The sequence below is a fragment of the Arachis duranensis genome, chromosome 10, assembly GCF_000817695.3.
Source record: "Arachis duranensis cultivar V14167 chromosome 10, aradu.V14167.gnm2.J7QH, whole genome shotgun sequence".
Lineage (NCBI taxonomy): Eukaryota > Viridiplantae > Streptophyta > Magnoliopsida > Fabales > Fabaceae > Arachis > Arachis duranensis.
The window spans coordinates 99843944-99870177 of NC_029781.3; the positions used below are offsets into that span (position 1 = coordinate 99843944).

General features: G+C 35.0%; 3 protein-coding genes across 3 annotated transcripts in view; 1 reads left to right on the forward strand and 2 right to left on the reverse strand.

Annotated features, from left to right (window-relative positions):
- The window catches only part of LOC107471339 (receptor-like protein kinase FERONIA), a 31370-nt gene extending 18519 nt beyond the window's left edge, over nt 1–12851 (reverse strand). Inside the window, exon 1 of the mRNA XM_052255229.1 lies at nt 11020–12851. Within this exon, the coding sequence (XP_052111189.1) occupies nt 11020–12803 (1784 nt within the window). The 5' untranslated portion in view covers nt 12804–12851. The remainder of the gene's footprint in view (nt 1–11019) is intronic.
- Nucleotides 12852–19202: 6351 nt separating this feature from the next.
- LOC107471341 (protein COBRA) lies at nt 19203–22361 on the forward strand. The gene is made up of 6 exons (XM_016090785.3): nt 19203–19381; nt 20118–20197; nt 20302–20758; nt 20937–21096; nt 21180–21451; nt 21729–22361. The coding sequence occupies exons 1-6, from the start codon at nt 19282–19284 to the stop codon at nt 22016–22018; spliced, it is 1359 nt and encodes a 452-aa protein (XP_015946271.1). The 5' UTR covers nt 19203–19281; the 3' UTR covers nt 22019–22361.
- A 171-nt stretch (nt 22362–22532) lies between these two features.
- On the reverse strand, nt 22533–25583 carry LOC107471342 (COBRA-like protein 4). Its single transcript, XM_016090786.3, has 6 exons — nt 25440–25583; nt 25249–25328; nt 24610–25066; nt 23907–24054; nt 23552–23829; nt 22533–23021 (listed from the first exon to the last, which is right to left on the reverse strand). The coding sequence occupies exons 1-6, from the start codon at nt 25489–25491 to the stop codon at nt 22744–22746; spliced, it is 1293 nt and encodes a 430-aa protein (XP_015946272.1). The 5' UTR covers nt 25492–25583; the 3' UTR covers nt 22533–22743.
- Nucleotides 25584–26234: the final 651 nt, after the last annotated feature.

The following is a 26234-nucleotide window of genomic DNA, read 5'->3' on the forward strand; positions in this document are numbered from 1 at the left end:
AAAATAAGTGGTTATAAGATGTAACCACACTATTAGGCTCAAATCTCACTTGCTTGTGTTCTTAGCTCAAAAACCATGTTCCAAAATAAATTCTTTCAAGCAAGCTCAACAGAAAATTTTCAAATTGGTAGGTTGCCCTAAAATGGTTTCTTGGGAAAGAAATCATCACTCTAACCAAGTAGTCCTAATAAGAAGAAGGTAGTAAAATATGTACAAATTCTAACTAACATGCAACCTATCATGCAAATGCAATAACTAACTAACATTGGTGTTGAGAAAGAAAATTGTTACCCATGGAGATCGGTTGACGACCTCCCCACACTTGAAGATTGCACCGTCCTCGGTGCATGCAAAGAAGAGCAATATGGACGGGTTGCTACAATTGATGAGCTCCTTCAAAAAGTTGTGCGGATGACTTGTTTGTTGCCCCATTTAGAAATTTCTCCTTCCTCCCTTCTCGGTGGCCAACCTGGAAGGAAAGAAAAGGAAAGAAAATTAAGCCTATAACAAAGATATCAAGGCAAATAGAACATGGGCGGGGGCTAATGCCAAATAAGAGTATGATTCCCTACGACATGGTAGCTACAACATGTGAGTGAGAAATCAATATAAGCAAAAGGCATAGCAAGTAATACTTGATGCAAGAGTAAAAATGTCATTAAGCTCGATGCAAGAGTAAAGTTAAGGCATGAAGAGTGTATTGAGCATCAAGTTCCAATGAGAAGAAGTGGGTCATGAAAGACAATATGAGGTCATATCAATGCACAAAGACACAAGAGTCGTACAAGATGAGGCATTGATTTAAAAGTTTCATCACCCAACAATATCCAACAAGTCAAGAAGCACCAAAATAATGTAAGAAAGTCTCAACAATTGAGTGGGAAGATGCAACACCATTATTAAAATGACTTAGAAAAAAAAACGAAAACATGCTATAGAAACAAAATGAAAATGGAAAGAGGAGAAGTATGCGAATGCGATAAGCAAAAGAAAATGGAAGGGGAGAAAAAAAAAGACTTTTTTTTTTTTACCGACGCGTGCGCGTCATGCGTGCTTACGCGTCGATGTGCATATTGGTTGAAGGACGCGTACGCGCCAGGTGCGCGCACGCGTGCATCGAGTTAGGCCGGAGGCATAGGGTCGGCCCAAGTCTGGCACAACTCTCAGGTAAAAGTACCGGGGGTGCAGATTGTGCAATCGACGCGCGCGCGCACAGTGCGCGTGCGCGCGCATTGCGAATTTAAGATCATTCTGGCGCGCGCGCGTCAATGGCTTATTCGAGAGTGGCGCGTACGCGTCATGTGCGCGGGCGCGCAAGAGGGTTTGTGCCTCAGGCCCAAGTTCCGCACAGTGTAGGCCTAACTTTCGGGTTTTTGGCTGGGGTCGAATTTTTTGCATCCACGCGTACGCGTACAGTGCGCGTGCGCGTGGGTGGTCGGAAAATGCTCAGGTGCGCGTACGCGTTATGTGCGCGCACGCGTGGATGGTGTTCTGTTTTTCAAAAATCTTTTTTTCTAAGTTCTTGCACCAATCCAAGCATTCCGAACCTCCAAGCTACTACCAAAACACCCTAAAACTTTATTTGACATGTTAAAATACTAATTAAACTCATCCAACTAATCTAAACATGAAATTAAACTAGTTCTACCAATATGTACAAAAGAGAAAATGAAAAGATTTTACCATGGTGGGGTGCCTCCCACCTAGCACTTTTAGTTAAAGTCCTTAAGTTGGACATTTGGTGAGCTCCTTGTCGTGGTGGCTGGTGCTTGAACTCATCTTGAAACTTCCACCAATGCTTGGACTTTCAATAAGCTCCAACATTTCCAAATAAATTCACCAAGCCTTGATGAAGTTTTTCACAAGCTTTGAGCTCCCAAAGTTAATCTTCTTGCATGCTGGGATTCCAAATCTTGTTTCTACACCCGTCTTCAAGTTGATCACCCATTATTTCATTCGGGTGGTAAGCAATCCGAATTCTCACTGAGGTATCCAAACAACTTCCTAGACCTATTCAATCTAACTCTATACCAATCCTTACACTGCAACTTTGAGCATGCAACCATATTGAACCTTGCATGGTAACTCCAACCACTAACCATCTCCCTTTTGCTCTTAAAGCCACAAAGATCTCTAAGTTGACCATCTGTCTCAAGCAAACCATATTTAAATGGGAAAGTAAAGTTTAATGATAAGAATTGTACCCACTTGAATGTTGTGTTGGATGGTAATGGCTTGGGGAGAGGTGTTTTTAATGATCTTGCAAGCTCAACTCCCTTGTGCTCTTCCTTGAATACTTCCACCTCTTGGCAAGCTTCTTCAACTTCAATCTCTTTCTCTTGGTAGTTTTCTTCAATTTCAATTCCTTGCTCACTAACTTCTTCTATACATTCCTCATTGTTCAAGTCATGTGTTGGAGGTTGCGCTCTAGCCTCCTCAACATCAATTTCACAACACATTGAGGAAGGTTCCATAATCTCAAATAGCACATTATTTGGTGTGGAATCATCTTCAATAATAGGATTTATCGCTTGCTCAACCTCTTCCAATCTCTCATCATCCACAGTATGCCTAAGAGGTTGCACATTATCCTCTTAAACATTAAATTCATGCTCATTGGAAGAAGGTTCAACAACTTCCACAACATCATCAATAGCATCATTTAGTGTGGAAGTGTTCTTAAGCTTGGAATCTACCTCTTGTTCAACTTCGCCTAGGTCTTCAACCACTTCTTCTTCTTCAACAATCTCCAAACCTTCCACTTGTTGCACAACACACTCCATTTCTTTGTTCTCATGTTGAGATTCTAAAATCTCTTTCATGCTCCTCTCTTCGGTTGATTAATCACATTCATCCGTGGAAATACTTTGCTTATGAAATGTATCCCATGAGTGCACGATGGCTTGAATTTTAGCAATGTTAGCCATGATAGTTTCGCCCGTCCTTTGGTCTTTCTCTTGCTCCTTTTGACGGATGATTGCTTGGAGCCAATCTATTGCTTTCTTAAGACGATCCATTAGCTCTTGTTCCACTTGGCTAACTGGTGCACGAAATTGTGATCTCAATGGCGCCAACAACTTGGTACGCACAATTGTAATCTCAACTCTTTTTCACAACTTCGCAAAACTAACCAGCAAGTGCACTGGGTCGTCCAAGTAATAAACCTTACGTGAGTATGGATCGATCCCACGGAGATTGTCGGCTTGAAGCAAGCTATGGTCATCTTGTAAATCTCAGTCAGGCGGATTCAAATGGTTATAGAGTTTTGATAATTAAAAGATAAATAGACATAAAATAAATATAGTAATACTTATGTAATTCATTAGTGGGAATTTCAAATAAGCATATGGAGATGCGTTATTCCTTCTGAATCTCTGCTTTCTTATTGCCTTCATCCAATCCTTCATACTCCTTTCTATGGCAAGCTGTATGTTCGGGTATCACCGTTGTCAATGGCTACCTCCCGTCCTCTCAGTGAAAATGGTCCAGCAACGGGTTACGTAGGGCTAATCATCTGTCGGTTCTCACTTGTGTTGGAATAGGATCCAGTGATCCTTTTGCGTCTGTCACTACGCCCAACAGTCATGAGTTTGAAGCTCATCACAGTTATCCCATCCCAGATCCCACTCAGAATACCACAGACAAGGTTTAGACTTTCCAGATCTCAAGAATGCTGCCAATTGATTCTAGCTTATACCACAAAGACTCTAATCTCAAGGAATTGAAGGCTCTGAGAAACATGAATAGTAAATGGTAAGAAAACTTTATTAACAAATTGGTCTTGGCAAGGTTTGGTTGTCAAGGGTCTTCATCATTATCACTAGCCACAAGTATGGTAGTTGCAAGGATTAATCCCACTTAGTCATCCTTAAATCAATTAACAAAGGAAAGTCAAGTGAGTTATATCAATCCTAGTCCATAAATCCTAGCTTTCCATTAATTGGATTAATGAAGGCTAGAGTTAATGGCTATCAACTAGCAATCAATTGGACACTAGTGACTCAAGAAATCCTAAGTTACCTTCTCAAACCAAGAACATAAAATCATACTCTAACATCCTCTCAAGCATTTCATCAAACACTTGGAGGGTAATGAAAGAAAGCATTTTTATTTGTAAGAATAAAAGGAATCAACAACCAACAATTACAAAGAATTAACAAAACAACAATAAAAAATATCACATTCACATGAATTATCTCAAATTGCATTATTAAAAGAAACAAAAGAACAAGAATATCTCAATTACAAAACCTAGAAACAAAATAAGAGAAATTACAACAAGAGGATAGGGATAGAAAGAAGAACCAAAGTGTAGCAATCATCAATTGAAGGTAGAAGTAGAAGGAGACTTGAATTGAACCTAGAACTGTGAGATCCTAATCTAACCCTAATTCCTAATCCTAGAGAGAAGTGAGAGCTTCTCTCTCTAAAACTAACTCTAACTCCTAAAACTAAGCTAATGATCAAAAAGTATCTAAAGTATCTAAAGTATATTGATTTCCCTTCAATACTTGACTTAAATAGCATCAGAAATGAGTTGGATTGGGCCCACAAGGCTCCTAAAACCGCTGGGGACGATTTCATTAAAGTGGGCAAGGACAGAATCGGAGCGCGCGCGCAAAGTACGCGTGCTCACTCTTAAGCACAATTAAAGGAGAATATACAAAACCATGCTATTTCATTGAGTAAATGTGGGTAAAAGGTGATAAAATCCCCTAAACTCAATACAGAATAAACCGTCAAATTGGGGTTTGTCAATAATGCACAAAATGACTCGTTATTTTCTGCACCTCATATAATGTAATAAAGCATCAGGGTATCCGTGTTTGGATTCTTATGACAATCTATATGCAAGACTAGAATAAAGCTGATATAGATAAAATGATGAAAACTTAAATTCAAAATTTGAACTTTTGAGAATGAGATACTTTTCATATTCTAAATTTAAATGGAAATGTTGTTTCGAGTTGTTGCTTACTTTGTATGAAATTATAAAATTTGTTTTTTTATGCCAATAATGACTGGACTTGCTGCTTAATTTTAAATTGTGTTTTTATCTTTTACTGAATTTATTGGAAACATCACTTTTTAGTTTGATCTTATTTTTTTGAGAACCTAGAATGATTATATTTTTCCTGTAAGAGATAATACAACACATCATAGAATTGCCCTCTTAGTTTTTTACCTTTCTGGGTAAGATATTAGTATTTATTCTTGTACATCGTTCTTTTTTTTATTCCCATTTCATCTGTGGATGTTCTAAATTTGGTTTTTGTGTATTAATTTGGTCTGGTGTTGTCTCATAACAACTTATATGTATATTAAGCACACTAGTTCTAGTTGTTGTTGTTGATCGTTTTTTAAATTTTCTGTGTGCAAATGGAAGATCAATTCATTAAAATTATATATCACCATGGAGGATCATTTGTCAGAAATAAAGATGGAAGCTTGATATACTGCAGGGAGCAAATTTTAGAGTTACTTGAGTTAGATACAGACACATTGAATGTTTTTTCAGTTAGAGACTACTACAAATCCCTTGGCTATGATAAGGTTGAGCAATGTAGGTGGTTGGTTCCCAACATGCTCTTAACAAATGGTTTGAGGACATTGACTAATTTTGAGTTCATTAAAATTGGTTCAGGACCAATTTGAGTTCATTAAAACTAGTTCAGGGACCTTTTTGAGACTCGATAATAACTACATTTTGTGATTTTTTTTTGTTTAACTTTGTATATGGGCTGATTCCAGCACTTCAGAAAGTCATTCTAAATGCCCATCATAGATTTTATGTATGGCATATGTAGAAAAACTTTAACAAGTAATGAAAGGACAATGAGTTTAGAGGATTATTGTGAGAATGTACAAGATCAACAACACAAGAAGGGTGGATTGAGGGAATGAGAAGAATTAAGAGACTCAATGAAGAAGCATGGTCGTAATTGAGCGAGTGGCCTAAGGATGCATGGAGTAGAGCTTTCCTCAGTAATGTACCCAAGATGGACAATATTTATAACAATATCTGTGAGATTTTCAACTTATGAATTAAGGAGGCCAGAGCCAAACCTATCATCACACTATTGGAAGAGATTAGAATGTATACTATGAGGACAATTGCTAGGAATAAGGTGAAACTTAGGAGCCACATTAAAATTTTACGCCCAATACAGCGTAGTAGGTTGGAGAAGATAAAGAAGGAATTAAAGAGTTGGCCCTGTATGATCCGGAGACGAAAAGTATGAAAAGTTTGAAGTCATTGACCACCCAACCAATATGGTAATTGATTTGGGAGAGAGGCTATGTTCATGTGACTTTTGGCAATTAAATGGTAGTTAATGAATTATTTTTTGTTACATGATCAAGATTCATCTTATATGATACTATGTTTTGGTTTTTTTATACAAATATATTGATATATTGCTGGTTGTATCTATTGTAATTCTGTGTGCAGAGATGCCTTGTGTCCATACTTGTGCTACATTGGCTAGGGCCGGAAAATGTCCTGATAAATTTTGCCACAAGTGGTTGACAATAAATACATATAATGACACATATGCATTCCATTTAAATCTTATTCCTGGCCAAGCAATATAGGAGAAGTTTTCACACAATAGATCCCAAGCTCTGAAATTCAAAAAGATGCCAGGAGCACCCAAGAAAAAACGTAGAAAAGATGTTGACGAGGGCCCTGATGGAACCAGAAGTAAAAGACCAAGATGAAGAGGATTTATAAAAAAAAAGGTTCTTGTCGCTATTGCGGGAAAAAAGCTCTCACTAATAAAAACTGCTGAAAGAGGAAGGCTTAAGAAGTGACAGCTGCTATACCAGCTGCGGCTGCTGCTAAAAGTGGTAATTTCAACCCTGCTGTTCCTACCATTGCTACTCCAATTGTGAACCATGTCTATGCTATTCCACCTGCTGATGTATCATCTCAAGTTGGTGCACCTAATAACAATCCACCTCTAATTCAACACCAAGAAATTCAGCATGAAGACCAGGCTGAGGTTGAGCTTGAAATGAGCCAACTAATTATGTCTCATAATGAAGACTCTCTATAAATAATGGTATATTTTAAATTATTCCTTAAATTTAACCACTATGCTAATTTATTTTTTTGTTTATATTTCACTAACTTCACACTTTTTATAGATGGAGACTAATGTAGTGTAACATAATGCAAGGCCCCCAAAGCTTGCAACCAAAAGAATGGTGTCTCGACCATCTAGTACCCCACCAACAACCAATGTACTAGTTGATCCAATGCAAGGTGCATCTTCAGGTACAGCCACGCGACTAGCTAGTTTCATGAAATTTGTCCCTACTCCCAGATTCAAACCTCCAAGAAAAAAGAATTGAATTGTTGATCATTCCGTGTTTGGAAGCTTCATATGTAATAAGGCATTATACTTTTGGATTAGTTATATTGTTTTTCTAAGTTTGCATAACTCTGAAATGATGGCTTTTGGTTAGTTATATTTGGAATGGTTCATTTTGGATAACTTACTTGTTTTGTTTGTGTGTCGCATCACACAAAACCTTTTAGTTGTGTTTGAATTCAGTATCAATGTGAATGTTTTATTAATAAATTATAAAGGAATTGGATGATATTTCTTGTCTGAAATTGTTATATTTTAGTTTGTATTGTTTGAGTCATATTAATACAGGTGCAATTTTTATTCATTGAAACTTAATATAACAATATAAATTTATTTTTTTTTTCAAAATATTCCTGCCATTTGAATCTAAACCATCAAATTTGGCTTTTTACCAAAAAGCATCAGGCCAATCTTCACCATTTCCACAATAACATAGCAACTACAAGTAAAATTATTATAACCAACAAAGTCACTCCCATTTTCAAAGCCCTAACATCAGATTCCAAGCTTCTAATCTTTTAAGCAAAGTTCATCCTCCATTCTTCATCATTTTCATTTTTCGATACCACTCTACCTCTTGCTTCTTCTTTTTTATGGAATTCATTAGCCCAAACAAACAAATCACACCACCTCTTGTCAACACTTTGTAAATAGATTCAATGGAGATGGAGAAAGAATTAGATACTACAAGCTTTAGAAAAATTAAGAATAATCTTGCATTTACATTGTAGTTTGGACATCTAAAAAAAGGTCTTTCTAGATTTGCATCTGTTTCTGACCATCTTAGAATGGGTCTACACCCACATCCACACTACTTTGGAAATTATTTTTCTCTGCTTCGAGTGGTTCTCCAACCTCCATTAGAGCGTAGGTTGCTAAAACTCCCCACGGATTTACTGCTGCTACCCAGCATGAACTTCATAAAAAGGTCTCCCAAAAGAGGAGTAAGAATCAAAGAAAAAGTTTAGGAGCTTCAAATGAATTGGGAATTAGGAATTTAAATAGTTGTTAGAGATTAAATTGATGCAAAAGTTTCAAACGCCACGAAATATATCCATTAGAAGTCTAGCATGGCATTTTGTTATACACGTCATCTCTCCGGTAATGACTTTGTGATGAAACCACCGCAGAGACTAATATGATTAAAATTTGAAAAATTTAGAGAATAAATAGAGGCAATTGAAATTTTAAAACTAAATTAAAACTTGAATATAACTTTAGGGACCAAATTGAATATTTTTTCGTTACACATTGCTAATTTATTTCAAACATTTTAGTTGCAGTAATAAGATGTTCTTGATGCGTCTCACCAATTTCTTGCAGTTTCAATGCAAACTCTAAACACTAAACAATTAATTTTAAATATGAAAAAGTATTAAATTTTTTTTATAAGCATAATAATTAATTATTTATATTATACTTTTTAATTTTAATTTTTTTTAAAGTTAGAATTTAAAATTAAAAATTTTAAAATTAAAAAATAAAATTAAAAAATAAATTAAAAATTAACTAATATTAATTAAAAAATATCTGTTTCTTATTTTAACTATATATATAAAATGTTCTCACAATTAACAACTAAATACCATTAGACAATATTAGTGTGTGTTATTTAAGGATAAAAATTTACATAGAAGTGTTTTTGTTCGAAAATATTAATTGAAAATTTAAAAATATTATCAAATATTAAAATCAATCACAAAATTATTAAATAATTTATATATTTAATTAAATTGTTATTTAACATTTTTAATTATTAATGAGAAAATCTAGTGAGCCAGCAAATTTTAAAGTTTTTAGCCATCAATTAGTCATCAATAATATTTTTAATGATATAAAATTATATTTAATAATGTAAAATCATTTAATTTTCTTTTAATAATTAAGTGTTTGCGGGGGACTGCAAATCCTTTTTCCCCAGTTCAAATCCGGGTGTCGCCTGATCGACAAGAGAATTGAATTTTGACCTTTTAATTAAAAAAATGAGAGGAAAAACGAATTTATCTGTAATGTTTTCCGACTCTATTAGAAATCTGATCAAAACTTGTTTGATGTTCTAATAGAATTTATTGAATTGTTTCGTGTTAATATAATAGTTTTGCCAGAATTTAACAAAAGTGCTAACCCTACCACTTATCATCAATTTTGTATGGATGCACGGATGCGACTGGTAGCCTTATTTTAGATGTGGCGTTATCCCCATGATTTCCATCTTACAGAGTTACACATTGCTAATTTCAAGCAATTCAGGTGCAGTAACAAGATGTTCTTGATGCGTCTCACCAGTCTCTTGCAGTTTCAATGCAAACTCCAAACTAGGGGTGCACATGGGCCGGGTGAAGCCGGGTTTGATGTGACCCAGACCCGGCCCGAAATATACACCGGGTCTATTTATTAGACCCGAACCCGACCCTAGACCCGATGAAACCAATATACTTTCGGGCCACAATTATACCGGGTGAAAACCGGGTGAAAATCGGGCCGTTAACATTACATTACGTTGATACCTTCTTGTAAACTAGCATGTAAAAATATCAAAATTTCCAAGGCTCCAACCATTAGTTAACATGGTAAAATTCACTTAGAAAAATATAACAAGAACCAACCATTCTTCAAAATTAAAGTATAACCACAATTAATATTAAAGCATAACCACAATCAATACTAATATTGTCTAATAATACCAAATATTTAAATCAATACAAATAACACAATCTTATGTATTAGTCTAAAATCTTATGCATTCTAAACATAAAACATTAACTTATAGTCTTATAATGACTAATAACACAAAATATTAATGCTTACAATACTTAAATTCCACGTAAGAATAGTCATGATCCATCACTAATAACACAAAATATTAATTGTGTATGATGACCGAGCCACCGGGCCGACTTCGGGTGACCCGAGCTATGGCCCGGACCCGACCCGAAATAATGACCGGGTCTTTTTTTGAGACCCGTACCCGACCCTAAACCCGATGAAATCACTCCAAATTAGTTCCTAAAGTGTTCGGGACCGGGCCGGGCCTTCGGGCCGGGCCGGGTCTATGCACCCCTACTCCAAACACCAAACAATTTCATCCATGGAAGGTCGTTGGGAACCATCTTCATGCAAACATCTCACACCAATCTCACCAAACTTCGTCAAGCACTCCGGTTCAATCTGACCCTCCAATGCTTTGTCCACAATCTGATCCAACGTGCCATCTTCATAACAAGATACAGCCCAATGAGCAAGTGACATCTGTTGTTTTTCCACTGTCCTCATCAAAGGCGGCCTCCCACACAGCACCTCAAACAGCACTACTCCAAAGGAGTACACGTCAGACTTTACAGTTAAACGCTGTCGTTTATAGTATTCTGGGTCTAAATACCCAAGACTACCCTTCACCACAGTGCTAATGTGAGTTCTTGAAATGCCAGAGGGTCCTATTTTGGACAAGCCGAAATCGGAAACCTTGGCCACCCATTTGTCATCCAATAAGATGTTGGTGCTCTTTACATCGCGGTGAATGATATTGTGGACCGCACCTGCATGGAGATAATGCAACCCCTTCGCTGCTCCTATGCAGATACGCAACCGTTGCTTCCACGAAAGGGAAGGGTTACTACTATTGTTGTAGAGATGATCTTGTAAGGTTCCTCGATCCATGAAATCATAGACCAACATCATCTCGTTGCTCTCACAGCAATAACCAATGAGGGACACAAGGTGGAGATGGCGCAGTTGAGAGAGCATCTGAATTTCGGTCCTGAATTCCTGAACCCCTTGCTGTGAACCCGGTTTTAACCGTTTGATCGCGACTGGTGTTGAACCTTCGTTGATGTAGCCTTTGTACACGTTGCCAAACCCTCCCACCCCGATAAGGAGGAGCTCATCGAAATTATTGGTGCATGTTTTCATCTCAACCAAGGAAAATCGACGACAAAGAGTGGATGGCAATGGTAAGGTTTGAGTGTTGGCTACTTCGAAAGATCTCTTTATGCTCTTTTTCTTTTGTTTTCTAAGGAGGAAGAAGACTACACTGGAAAGAAAAATGAATACTGCAGAGACAGAGATTAGTATGATTATTATAATCCTCTTGTTTGAGTATTGAAGAGAGGCAGAGAACTGTGGTGGAGCAAATGAATGAGGAACAGGTTCACGGTTGGGTCCTGCCAGGCTATTAGACGCAGGGTCACTAATCTTGAAGATTTCAAGGCCGTTCAAGAAAGGGTCTCTGTACCATGTGTCTGATGTAGGATGCATTTGGAGTGAAAGGTTAAACTTGTCCTGAGTAGTCCCTGGGATCGTAACTGCATAGTCTCTCTGTACAGCAATTCCCTTTTCCTTGCTCCATTTTAGAACAGTGGCATGGTCCTCAGCTAACTGGCCTGCTATGTAGATGTTGAACATTCTGTCATTGGTTTTAGTGATGTCTGGGTCTAGCTCGCAAAAGTGAAGCCTGAGCATGTAGGTGAAGCCAGAATCAACAGGAAACTCCCAGGTCAAATTTATCATTTGGTTGAGAGTTCCATTCTTGCCCATATCACGTGATGTTCTGTAAAGCTCAATGGGTGCTTCATAATCAGGACTCACAGTGATGTTCATCATTCCGGTCGCATCACCGGATACCATATACAGAGCACTTGGCGTTCTTAAATAATCAGCATCATCTCCTGCCCAGCTCCGGAGCATGCCAGTATCACCTTTAGGTGTGATTCTGCCGCTGCCAACTTTGATCCTGTAATATGTCTGCAGGGCACTACTGTTTAGCATTTCGTATAGCACGCCTGGATGACCCACAAATATAATTTGTTGTCCGTTGGGTTCAAAGAAGTAGAGATCACTGGGCATCGAAACCACCTCAATTCCATTCACAAACGCATAAGAATTTGGATGGGTTGTGTTTGGTGTGAAGGTCAGGTTGATCCTCTGCCCATCATCCACGTTGATGATGTATTCTTTAAAGATGGTGTCCCTGCTTGCAGCATCAGCGTTAAGCGAAGCATTGAAATCCTTAAGGAGTGTGAAACCCTCGGATTTGACCGTGAAGAAGGCGTTATTACGGTCAAAGCCAGCGTAAGAAGCAGGGTAGAAGAAGAGACGAACAAATTTCCGGCCAAGTGTGACCGGGAAGGAGTAACTGAATTCAGAGTTAGACAAGCGAGCACTGGTATATGGAACTTGGTAAAGAGGAAATTGTGTGGCTGGTTGCGCAACGATGGTCTTTGTGTCTTGAAGAGTTAAGAGATTTGAGTGTATGTCTCCGTTCCATGACCTTTCACCATCGGAGGATTTGCCACTTGAGCCACAATTGATGCTGTAGCTATCAACTGGAACATAAGCTTCAACGGATATGGCTGAGTCCGAGAGGAAAAAGAAAAAAAGGCAAGTGATAGTGGATATAGCAGAGGTTATGCTATAACTCCTCAAGTTCATGGTTGAAAAGGACAGTCGAGTATTTAATGGCAGATGTAGTTTGGAACAAAACGAATCAGTGAAATTATGAAGAATTAATGAGGTGAGGCCATTATATATATTGTTCCGATTGCCGGTAGTTACTAGGAAGAAAGAAAGCTTGAAAGTACTGGGCAAGTAGTAAAATAATGTATGTGATTGTGACCCTAGTGACACCCTAGTTCCGTTATTTGACTAGTTCAATTTTTGAAAGATTATTAATGGTCATATATGTTTTACTTTTAGAAACACACTTACTGGCTATATAAAAAAGTTTAATAAAATATGAGAAAAAAATGTTTATCACTTAAATAAAAGAAAATGTACATAAAAAAAATATACAAACAATAATATAAATATCATTTCACTTTGAAAATGTGTGCAACGACTCGCTCATAAGCTTCATCAAACGTGGATTGGTAGTAAAATATTAAAATGCAAGATAAAAGCATATTGGTAACATAGCTCATGTTTGATTTGATGAACAATTTAATTAGGTATCTTTAAAAGTTATATAATATTTAATCTTCTATTAGTAAAATAAACACATTTAAAAATTATAAATAGATTAGTGCCTTTTTAAAATTAAATACACATTCAAAATACAAATTAAATAAAATTAAAATTAAAATTAAAATTAAAATTAAAATTTTAAATTTTTATTTTAAATTTAATATATTTAATTATTAATATATTATATTACAAATACATATGTTTGATTTGGGAGTTGTAATGTTAATCTAATTTAGATGTGTCAATATTTAATTTTGGATGTATTTATGTTATTCATTATATTCTTATGTACATATATAAGTTTTTTTACATAAATTTTGGATTTGTTGATAAAATATTTAGAGTGTATTCTTATTATTTTAGATGTGTATTTGAGTTTAACTTTTTCTGTGTTCAATATGTAATTTAGAATTATAATAAGAATAATTTAAATGTGTTAATACATAATTTTAAATGTGTTTATGTTGTTTATTTAATTTTAGATGTGTTTTTTACATGAATTTTGAATAAAAAAATAATTGAAGTGAGTTTAATTGATTTTGAAAACTTCACTATTTTCTAAAAATTAGTATACTACAAGTTTTATGGTTTAATTTGTAAAAAATTAATGTATTGTAAGTGATTATAAATTTTATTGTGATAAGTATTTAAAATAAAAATAATTTTTTAAAAATAAAAAATATAATTAATTAAAAATTAAAATAATAAAATATTAAATTTAAAGACTGAATTTTTTCGTACAAGTAACATTTTCCTTTCACGAAATAGTAGTTGTACCGTAGTGTTTAATTCAGAGAGAGAATATTATTACTTATTAGTACTTTGTTTTGGGTAAGAAGACGACATATATATCAAGACTCGAGGCATATAAACGCACTATTTTTAGTCAAGTTAAGTAACATTATTAAAACTGAAAGCTCTATCTGGTTTCTTTGGTTCTTGCTTGGAAGCTGGGAAACCGTAATATACTAATATCAACGTCTAGAAAATTAAACTGGCGTACAGGGAGGGGTGGTGAAGAAGACTAGTAATGCCATGCTTGATTGAGACCTTATCAAATTTCAGTATAGTGAGAGTATAAAAAAACACTAATAAAAACTTTTAAACTCCAAAATTTAGTTGTGGTGGTGCATGAATAGAATTCTTTACTTTTTAGTTAATTATTCTTCTTTCTATTCTTTAGTTACATGCATATTTGGATATTATTATGGATGAAATGGAATAAATAACTTCATAATAATGCCATTTTTATTTCTTGAATATGTTGCTTTTCAGTTTTTTCTTTCTTTCATTTTTTTTTACCATGAATGTCATCTTTCTCAGCAGCCTTACCCATGCAGCCATGCTTGTTTGATTATCAAATTCATTTGCAACCCACTCACAGCATCACACATTTGCTTATCAATTTTATTAGTAATAGTTAGCTATACAGGGTGCCGCAAAGTGGTGTTTCAATGTATAAATTCCACCTAAAAAATCTTATGATAGTGTTTGCATAAACTAACGATTCCAATGGTACTTCCAGATTGAGAACTCTAAATGGTACCTGGATTTTCACCAGTCGTAGCTTCAATGGTGGCATGCCTCGTTCCAATTATAATTTTGGGTAAATAAATGTTTTAGTCCCAACATTTAAGTCAAATTTTAATTTGATTTATAACGTTTTAAAAGTCTTATTTTGATACAAAAATTAAGTTTTAAATAGATTCAATGTTATCTTACTATTAAATTTGACTCGAATAATTAACGAAAAGAATTTATAAATTAAGAGGAATGCTAGGGGGACAATAATTTTGTTGAACAATATGAACAACCATCAATCAAATAAAAACACACTACACTTTTAAATTAATCCTCTAAATTTTAATATTAAAATAACCATCCGTATACTAATTAATAAAATAAACATCCGATATATCTATTGTTTATATTGTTTAATATTTTTATTGTTCACTTATATTTTTCCATAAATTAATGATCATTGGTAGGTTAATTTTACTTATTTATTCAAATTGAATGTATAATTGGCTTTTAAATATGCTAATTGTTCGTGTTAAATTTAATTGTGAGACAACATTAAATTCTTTTAAAATCTTTGAGAGAGCATTTGAAACGTTAAGGATCAAATTAGAATTTGTCTTAAATATTAGAGACTAAAATAGTACTTTATCCTATAATTTACATGTAGGAATATCAAAAAATACAATTTACCCACAAAAATATCAGTCGCCAAAATCAATCACTATGTATTTATATATAAATATATATATATAATTTAACTCACTTTTAATATATATTTTATATTTTAAATATTCTATTTTGGTAGTACATTTTAGTGTGCCTTAATATAGCCGTACCAATATATGCATAAACCATAGCACCAAAAGCAATTCGGTACATAATTTCAGAACATAAAAGAAATTCAATAATTCAATACAATTGCTATGTTGATATGTGTATGGCTGTATGCTATATCAGAGTTTCCGAACATCACAAAACAACCATGAGCAGTAGAGCACATTACTAGAAAGCCATAAACAAAAACAACCATCAAAATTAAGTTCTTATATATAAAATTTCAAAATATTGAATAAGTTAACATCCACAATTTGTGCGTATTTATGACTCTTTCTTAAACAAATTAATTAAACAAATACACATAAGAGTGACAAATAAAAGCCAGAAGTGTGCGTAGCATGTAAAATGGACTCAATTAGTCCAAAAAAGCCTTAGAAAGCTTCCACAGACGCCCTTCCTCAGTTTCCCACCTCCTCAGAAAGTCCCAACATCTCTTTTGATGTATGTAGTTAGAACTTAGCAGCAGGTGAACCCAAAATTTTCTAATTTATTTTCCAACAATTGGTTTAAAATAAATAAAGTGAAATATGAAAACTAGCTGGCATATGGTTGTCCTATTCCCATGCCATTATATACCACCGTATGCTTGCTTTCGTAAATCTTCACAAAACGGCTAGGATTTTTTTCCTTATTCATTTATTATTTAGTGATACTATTTTAGTTCTGAGATTTTATCACGGTTGTTAGAATCAATTTCCTATATTTGTCGTTGTCACTCGGGCTTAAAGAAATAATAAATAAAGCAATAAAAAAAAGTAGGATTCAATTTTTAAATTTCAACTTAAAACAATTTTTCATTTAATTAACTTGAGTTGGTCGAGTGTTTAACTCTAAATAAGTGTTGGGGATTCGAATTCCGTCTTGTGCATGCAACAATTCTTATCTTGTATATGCAGTAATTTATTGGTTAATGACAAATTCTTAAATGGAATTCAAATCTACGATGTAATAATTTTTAACCTGTTAAATTAGGGGCAACAAAAAAAATTCATTATGTTTGTGGCGCATCACAACGCAAGTTTTCAAAATAATCATAGGCTTTGTAACGTGGCTATTCATAAATTTTGAAAATATGTGCATAGTTTAGAAAAAGAAGCCGGAGTATGCGTTGACTACTCTTTGCACATAAAGTAACAAGACAATCATAGTCCGAGATACCAAGTGTGGTTAGGCATGAGGGTAAGAACACTTGGGTCCAAAGCATAAACAGAAATAATGGGACGAAGATATAGACAACGCTACGTGTAACTATGTAACACTTTATGTCTGATTTTATTTTAGTTTTCTAGCTTATTATATACACTCTACAATAAGCTAAGGGGGGCTTCCTTTGCTCAATCCCAGCGACACACATGACTAACATGTGCACTATATTAGGAGTTCTTGCAATTTAAAAATCATGCTATAAAATGATATACATGAAATTTTAAGTTCAATTTTCATTAACTTTAATGTAAAAGGAAAAGAAAAAGAAAAAAAGGGGGCCTCTAATCCTTTTGCAGCCACATGAATGCGTTAATCATAGCAAAGTTGCTGAAACCAAAAGCAAAAATCACTTCGTTAAGAAACCAAGAAATCCACAAACTTTGGGCACTTGACTTTAAGAAACTTCCGGAAGCTGAATTCTCTTTACTGTGGGAACTTTACATTAAAACAATACAACTCATAATCTCTTTCTTACATGACTTTTGTCTTTCATTATTTCATAATATCATATATGTATTTCTCTTGTACACACCAAAATAATTTAAAAAAATAGTAATAAACCCGTCGGAAGCAAGGATGAGTTGATCAGACATGTGGTATACTGGGGTGCAAATAAGTTGTCTTACCTGTTAGATACCTGAAAATTTTTTTAAGAGCAAATCCGTGCCTGGTGGAGACTTGAAAACCGATCATAGATAAGGTGGAAGAAAAGCTTAGCTTATGGAAAGCGAAGGTTCTCAACAAGGCAGGTTAGCTTGTTTTAATTAAATCAATGCTGAATAACCTACCAATGTACTACCTTAATCTGTACAAGATGTCAAAGGCGGTTACTGATAAGCTGATTGCACTACAGAGACAACTTTTGTGGTGTAAGGAGGATAGAAATTATGGTATACCCCTAGTTAAGTGGGAGCTGGTTCAGGTACCAAAAAAGGTTAGGGACTTGGGAGTTGGGGATGCAGTGCTTAGAAACACAGCGCTCCTATGTAAATGGTGGTGGCGGTTCTCAAAGGAGAATTGTCCGTTGTGAAAAAAGATTGTCTGTTCATGTTATAATTTGAACCCGAATGTGATGCTAGCTTACCAGCACCTACTGGTAAATGGAGGGCCATAGAAAGACATATGCCAATTGAATATAAAAGAACAATGGGTACGACAAAAAATGGTTAGCGCCCTGGAAATGGAGGTAGGGAATGGAAGCAGAACCCTATTTTGGGAAGATAACTGGGTTCAAGGCGGTCCTCTGAAAGCGAGTTTTCCAAGACTTTTCTTCATTTCAAACTAACAAGGTGATGTGATACGGGACTGTGGGTTCTAGGATGTGCTAGAGTGGATTTAGAATTTTTATTGGAGGAGGGAGTTGTTCCAATAGGAGTTGGAACTAGTCCATCAACTTCATGAGAGGTTAAGGTCGTTAAGCTATCAACGGATCGAGAGGATGATGTTGTGTGGAAGTTTGACCAGTGCGATTTGGAGAAGCGTGATACCTCCGAGAGTGGAACTATTTGGATGGTTTGTACTAGTTGGTAGAGTTAATACCAAGAAGCGGTTGAGCAAATTGGGTGTTATTCCTAGTAATGATAATGCTTGTGTTCTGTGTAAAAAGGAGATAGAATCTGTGCAGTATTTATTTCTCCTATGTGAAGTTACTTGGTAGGTGTGGTGCACATGGTTGAGGTATTTTCGTACAGATTGGGTTGTTTCTGGTATCATGAAAGGGCTGTTTGAAAATTTGACTGGAATGCACAATAGAAAACAAGAGCAGAGGAAGTGGCTGACTGGGTTCCTTGCAGTGATCTGAAACATCTGGTGGAAACAGAACGATAGAATTTTCAAAAATAAAGAAGTAGGTGTTGAGAAAATACAAAGTAGGATAGTTTTGAGTTACCAAGAATGGACTTCCAGTGATCTTTGTGGGTGTTGATGGCAATACTGGGGAGGCCAAAGAAATTGATATCTCTTATGTAAGCAGATTTTTTTTATTTCTGGTTATTTATGCTCTACTCTATTATGTTGAGAATTGATAAATATACTAAAAAACAAATAAAAATAAATATAAATAATGTTAAATAAAACCAGTCTTATTCTTACAAGAATACAATTATCATTTTTCCATTTATGATAGTATATGCCAACTGGCCCCCCAAATTAGAACAAGTCAGCATGAGCCGCGTCTTTTTTTTCCACTGACACACACTCTCTCTCCTTCCACTTTCTCTCTCCTATGTTCTTTTTCTGTTCCCTTTTCATAGTGTTTTTTTTTATGTCACAGAACTTATAAACCAAGTGATCATAGCTCATACGACATATATATAAGACACAACAACTCAGTTCAACACAATCCTAACATTATTAACATTCATTCCCCTTTTCACCATTCAAAATGTTGTCTTGTTCCGTTGCCAAAATCCGATTCTTCATCAAACCGCCTCCATGCATTTTGCTCTTCTTCCTTCTCTCTTTCACCTCCTTCACTTCAACAGGTTCCTGCACTCGTGCTTTTCTTTTTTTTTTTCTCGTTAAATTTTTAGAACTTTTTCATTGGATATGTGTTCTTGTGGTTTAACGGATTGTTCGGTAATCCAGTTTTTCTCATTTTGCCTCGTGCATGATGGCGTGTACCTTACGCTCTGTTACTCGACTTTTGAGATTGATGCTGAATTTTGTCCTTTGAATTTGTTGAAAAAATGAAAAGTTTGCTTTGCAATATTATTATTATTATTATTATTATTATTATTATTATTATTATTATTTGGTTGATGGCAACGGTTTTGATAGAAAACACTGCCAATTGCTTCCTCTGTTTAATATTTCTTGCTATTAAAATTTTGTTATCAAACGATGAAACTGATATTCTGATTATCTATATATCGATCTTATACTAATTAAGTGCTAAGATGATAATTAATCGATATTAAATTGAATTTTCGTAGGGTCAACAGTTGAATAAGTAACTGATGGTACTAATTTCAGCTTTAACTTCAGTAATTCATATATGAATGCCCTTACTAATACGGATATCTTTCTTACATGGGAAGGTTGAAACCATTCCGTGGAAATTGAGTGTGTAAAAGTGAAGTTGTATGCTATTTTTGTATGCCTTTTGATAACTATTTTCACTTTATTGATTCAATGTTAGTATGTGATGTGAAGATTTAAGGTTCAATGATTACTTCCAGTAAAGTTGTTTGATTTTCGATTCGACATTTTGTCTTTCAGAAGCATATGATGTGCTTGATCCAAACGGAAATATCACAATCAGATGGGATATTATAAGCTGGACACCAGATGGTTATGTTGTAAGTATATTCTTTTAGAATTATACATGGTTTTGAAATGATTTCATTTATTTTTGTTCTGTTAGAAGCTTGATCTTGCTAAAACACAATTGAGTCTACTGCAGGCTGTTGTTACATTAAACAATTTCCAGCAATACCGCCACATCTCGGCGCCAGGGTGGTCGCTAGGGTGGACATGGGCAAAGAAAGAGGTAATATGGAGCATGATGGGAGGGCAGACTACCGAACAAGGCGATTGCTCGAAATTCAAGACAACCCCACCACATTGCTGTAAAAAGGACCCAACCGTTGTAGATTTACTTCCCGGAACACCATACAATCAACAAATTGCAAATTGTTGCAAAGGAGGTGTACTCAGCTCATGGGCACAGGATCCGGCAAATGCCATTGCATCATTTCAAATCAGTGTTGGTAGAGCTGGAACCTCTAACAAAACAGTCAAAGTGCCCAAGAACTTCACCTTGAAAGCACCGGGACCGGGTTATACGTGTGGGCCGGGAAAAATTGTTCAACCTACTCAATTCTTAACAGGAGATAAAAGAAGAAGGACTCAAGCTCTCAGTAAGTTAATATAATATGCTCTAGTTCATTAGTTGTTTTATTGTTACCATTATCAAAATCATGCAATCTGGTAATAGTTCTTTGATTAAATCTAAAACTTGCTTTCTAATTAACTGACAGCACTTGTTAGCAATACTTTTGACCTTACTATTTCTTATATTTCTCTGATGTATTGCAGTGACATGGAATGTGACATGCATGTATTCACAATTTCTAGCTCAGAAAACTCCCACTTGCTGTGTTTCACTCTCATCTTTCTATAATGATACCATTGTACCCTGCCCGACATGTTCGTGTGGCTGCCAGGGAAACTCTTCTCAATCCGGGAACTGTGTAGAGTATGTGCCTTGTATTGCGATTTCCTTCGAAACAGAAATGAATATTTCGCACTAAGATATGTTCTTTCTCTTTATGTTTACAGTCCAGATACACCGCATTTGGCATCGGTTGTTGCTAACCCTGCAAAGAGTTCCCCTTTCGTTCAATGTACTCGCCATATGTGTCCTGTTCGAGTTCATTGGCATGTTAAGCTTAACTACAAGGAGTACTGGCGTGTGAAGGTCACTATTACTAATTTCAATTACAAGATGAACTATACAGATTGGAACTTGGTTATTCAACACCCGAATTTCGACAATCTGACTCAGCTTTTTAGTTTTAACTACAAGTCATTGACACCCTATGGCACAATAAGTAAGTATTATCCTTTGTTCTAAGCTTTCTTCTTTTAAAAAAATAAATAAAAAGAAAAAAGAAAACCTTCAAGGACAAGCAATCTTTCAGACATGAGGCACCAATTATTATAGAGGCAGGGATTGTGAAAGTTTGTGTTATATTCAAAATTATCTAGTCCTAATCACTGAATGAGCAACAAATATCTCTCATTATTCGTCATAGAATATCAAATCCTTTTTACACCTTACTTTTTTCTAGAAGCATGTGAATTACTGATATGAATTGCTTTAAACAGATGATACAGCATTGCTATGGGGAATTAAGTTCTACAATGATTTGCTCATGGAAGCCGGTCCGGAAGGTAATGTACAATCAGAGCTACTCTTCCGAAAGGATAAATCAACTTTTACTTTCGACAAAGGTTGGGCGTTTCCTCGGAGGATCTATTTCAATGGTGACAACTGTGTGATGCCACCACCTGATGCTTATCCGTGGTTGCCAAATGCCAGTTCCCGGCGAGAGGTTTCCTTGCTAGCTTTAGTGCTGGCTTCCTTTGTAGTCTTTGCATTGTGCGCATATGCTTAATGTTCATATTCATGACCATTGGAAACTCAACTTCGCCACCAAAATTATCAGTCTGACTAGTTTTGATGCAAATTTGGAATATCAATTGGAAATTTGATCAGATACAGAGATTGACATGCAGTAAAAAATTCAAGATTAGTTCAGGACTCATGATTTAATTTCCAACTTTAAGCATATTGGTGGTTGAATGTTGCTGCTGTGGTGTCGTTTCGATAATGGTGAAGACTCGTATGCAGTTGTCTTCATGTGAGTTTCTACCTTCGGTAGTATGGATTCACCTCTTCATTGAGTTCGAGTAAGGCGAGATTGTGTTTCTATTAGTGTGACATGTTGAGCATTTAGTGTATCTATATTTTACTTGATCTTGGTTTTTTCTATGCATTCTTAGGATATGTTATGCTGCTGCATTTAGTGTTTCATTTTATTTTTGTTCTAGGACTATTAATATTTTCTGGTAAACAATAAAAAAGGAGATGAATTATTGATTAAGACATTATAATAGCAGCATCATGAATTCATGATTCAGACAAAAATCATTGTTGGATTATTATATTTAGCATCCCTTTGGTGCTCATCAAGAAACACCTCCATGAATCTGGCTTGGTGTTTTCAAAGAATGACTTGAACATTAAGTTTCATACATAACGTTTATCAAGTTACTTTTAAGTGTACATGGTCTCAAAACTTTTCATAAAACAAAACTATATATGAACCCCACCAATTCATCATAAAACTAGGAAGAATATCAATGATAAAATGAGTGCTGGGAAGGCACTTGGTGTTTGAGGGGAAGAATTAGGGAGGAATGGATAGGAATCTGGTGGTGGAAGCATGCATTCATCACCATTAAAGTAGACTTTTCTTGGAAATGCCCAACCTTGCTTGAATGTGAATGTGTCCTTGTCCTTCTGAAGAAGCACTTCTGATTGAACATTCCCAGTTGGTCCAGCTTCCATTAATAGATCATTGAAGTATTTCATGCCGAAGAACATGCCAGTGTCATCTACATACAAAAAATGAGAACCCATGTGAATAACCATTCTCAAAATTATTAGTCTGAGAAATGTTATTTGAACAATTCAAATTGGTTGTCCATTTTTCAAATAATACAAATTTAGTAGCTATCAATTATATTGCATCATTTAAGATGTGACATTGGATAAAAAAATAATATATACAATACACTAATACAATAACCTTTAAAATATTTTTTGTAGGAATAATTTTTAAAAGATTAGGAAACGGCTGTACAACTGTATATTAAATAAAATGTTATAATTACATAAAAAAGATTTACTAAAAAATAGAAATAATTGACACAGATAAATTTATCTTAAATTTTTTGAATAACAAAACTTGGAACATATCATATATTCACTGCCAAGGAATTTTAGAGATATAAAAATATTAATGTACTATGAATGTAAAGTAAAAGCATATTATGAGGATATATATGAGTAGATTAGTGATTCATACATAGATAATCAAATTGTGAAACAATAAAAAAAGAATTTATTAGCTGAGACTACTCACTTATGGAAGCATAGGGAAGTATAGGCTTGTAATCAAAGCTGAAAACTTGTGTAACATTGTTGAGATTTGGATGCTGAATTGCAAGAGTCCAGAGGGAATAGTTCATCCTGTAATTGAAATTTGTTATGGCAATCTTGACTCGCCAATAGTCCTTATAGTTTTGCTTCACATGCCAATGCACCCTTATTGGACACATATGATGAGTGCACTGCATCAATGGTTCATTGTCTTTCTTTGGAGTGTGAACACCAACCATGCTCAGAATTTTAGAGTCACTCCTGCATGCACCATAGCAACCGTTATATAATCACATAAATATGTTAATGGCATAAACTGTTTTGCAATAGTGACTTACTTGACACAATTCCTTTTGTTCTGGCAGCCACATGCACAAGAGGGACAAGGGGTAATAGTTTCATTGTAGAAAGATGACAAAGATAAACAACAAGCAGGGTTCTTTCTTGCTAGAAATTGTGAGTATGTGCAGGTAACATTCCATGTCACTGCATAAGAGACAACAAATGAAACATCAGTATTCTTGGTAGGTAAGGCTGCGTTTGTTTCTGAGAACAGGACAAGACAAGACACTGAGAACAGGACATAAAGGACAGAGACACAAAATTTATATTTTTGTATCTGTTTGGTGATAAACTAGAACAAATTATGAAAATTTAATTTATCTCATTTTTTTCCATTCAAAAATATATAGTTATAAAAAATTAACAAGAATAATGAAATAAAAAATGAAAAATAAGTTGTGTCTCCGTGTCTTTCCTATAAGGATGGACACAAAATACACTAATTTAGTGTCTCTGTACACATGATCTCTGTTTATGTCTCTTTTATCAAACACGATATTGTGTCTCTGTGTCCTATATCGATAAACAAACGCAGCCTAAATTTTCATAAAAAGTGAAACAAATTCAAAATCTTAAAAGGTGTGTTTGATTTGTATTTTCATTTTCTATTTTTTTTCTCATAATTTTGCAAAAGAAAAATAAATAAGAAAACAGAAAAACAGAAAACACTAAAAATAAAAACAAAGTTTGAAAACTTACTCAGGGCTTGAGTCTTGCGGCGCTTGTCCGGAGTAAGGAAAGTGGTGGAAGGAACAACCTTGGCCCGGCCGCAAGTGTATCCCGGTCCGGGAGCCAAGAGAGTGAAGTTCTTGGGGAGTTTAACCGTCTTGTTGGAGGTACCGGCTTGGCCAACACTTATTTGGAATGAAGAGATAGCCTGTGAAGGGTCTTGGCCCCACGCAGCAACAACTCCACCCTTACAGCAATTTGTGAATTGCTGGTTGTAAGGGACACCAGGAAGCAAGTCCACAACTGTTGGGATTTTCTTGCAGCAGTGAGGTATGTTCCCTTTGAACTTTGAGCAGTCACCTTGCTCTGTTGTTTGAGCTCCTATCATAGACCATATCACTTCTTTCTTTGCCCATGTCCATCCCAGGGTCCATCCAGGGTTCATTATGTGCCGGAACATTTGGAAGTTGTACAACGTTACGTCCGCCTGATGGTCGGAAAAGATGCAGTTAGCATAGACAGTTTAGTCAAATATGTCAAATCATGTAACAGTTTTCGCCCATTTGTCTTTACACGAAGACAACTAATAAGATTGTACTTGTTTATTTTGAAATTTTATATGGCTAATAAGAAAACATGAAAAGAATTAGAAATGAAATTTGTACTTACAACATAGCCATCTGGAGTCCAAGACACTATATCCCATTTGATTGTTACATTCCCATTTGGATCCAAAGGATCATAGGCACCTATGATAAATTAAAAAAAATGGCAAATGAGCTAAATATAATGTTTGTATGTGTGAAACCAAAACAAAATAAAAAAGATAAACATTGCATGGTATGATATCTAATTCTAACCTGCATAGGAGAACAACACAATTACACAAAGAACTAAGATGACAAGCCTCATTGACTATGTGATATGTTATCAATTAACTAATTAACTAAGCAAACTTTCACCAATGTTAGAACTTGGAATATAGCTTCAACTAAGTAACCAAATTATGGAAAATGCTAATGGTATTGGATGTATAGTAGTAGTATTGTAGAGGGAATGGAATTCACTGTTGGTGTTGCAGTGATGTCTCACCTAATGGTTGTTACAAAACCTGCACACATTTGTGATTGCTGTTGAAGTTTCCATATCTTGAAGCAACCGCCATGGACCATAGAGAGAACATACATTAGGGATATGTTAAAGAGTGAACATAACATGTCAACCGTTGTTAAGTTTTTTCATTTCTTTGAGTATTGGAACAAATAAGGCGTGACACCAAGTTATTTGAATTGCATAACCATAAGGATTAAGGATCAAATAAATGGATACGGTGTTTTTTGTCTTTATGTCAAAAATATATAGTTGAAGTTTTTGTCTAATTTAAATGTAATTGCTATATGATTTTAAATATCATACTGTCAGTGTTAAGATAGAAAAGGAAAATCACTAGACAATCAGAATTTCGTTGTCCGAATAATGTGACATTGGTTGTGTCTTAGCTTTGAATAATAAAAAGTGGATCCTAATACTTCTTATTTTCTTGCCAGATTTTAGTTATATTTTTCTGATTGATGCTGAAGCACTTTTCTTAACATATTTTAATGAAAACTCAGGTGAAGTTGAAGTGATAAGTAAGAGCCGTTAAATGATTTGAA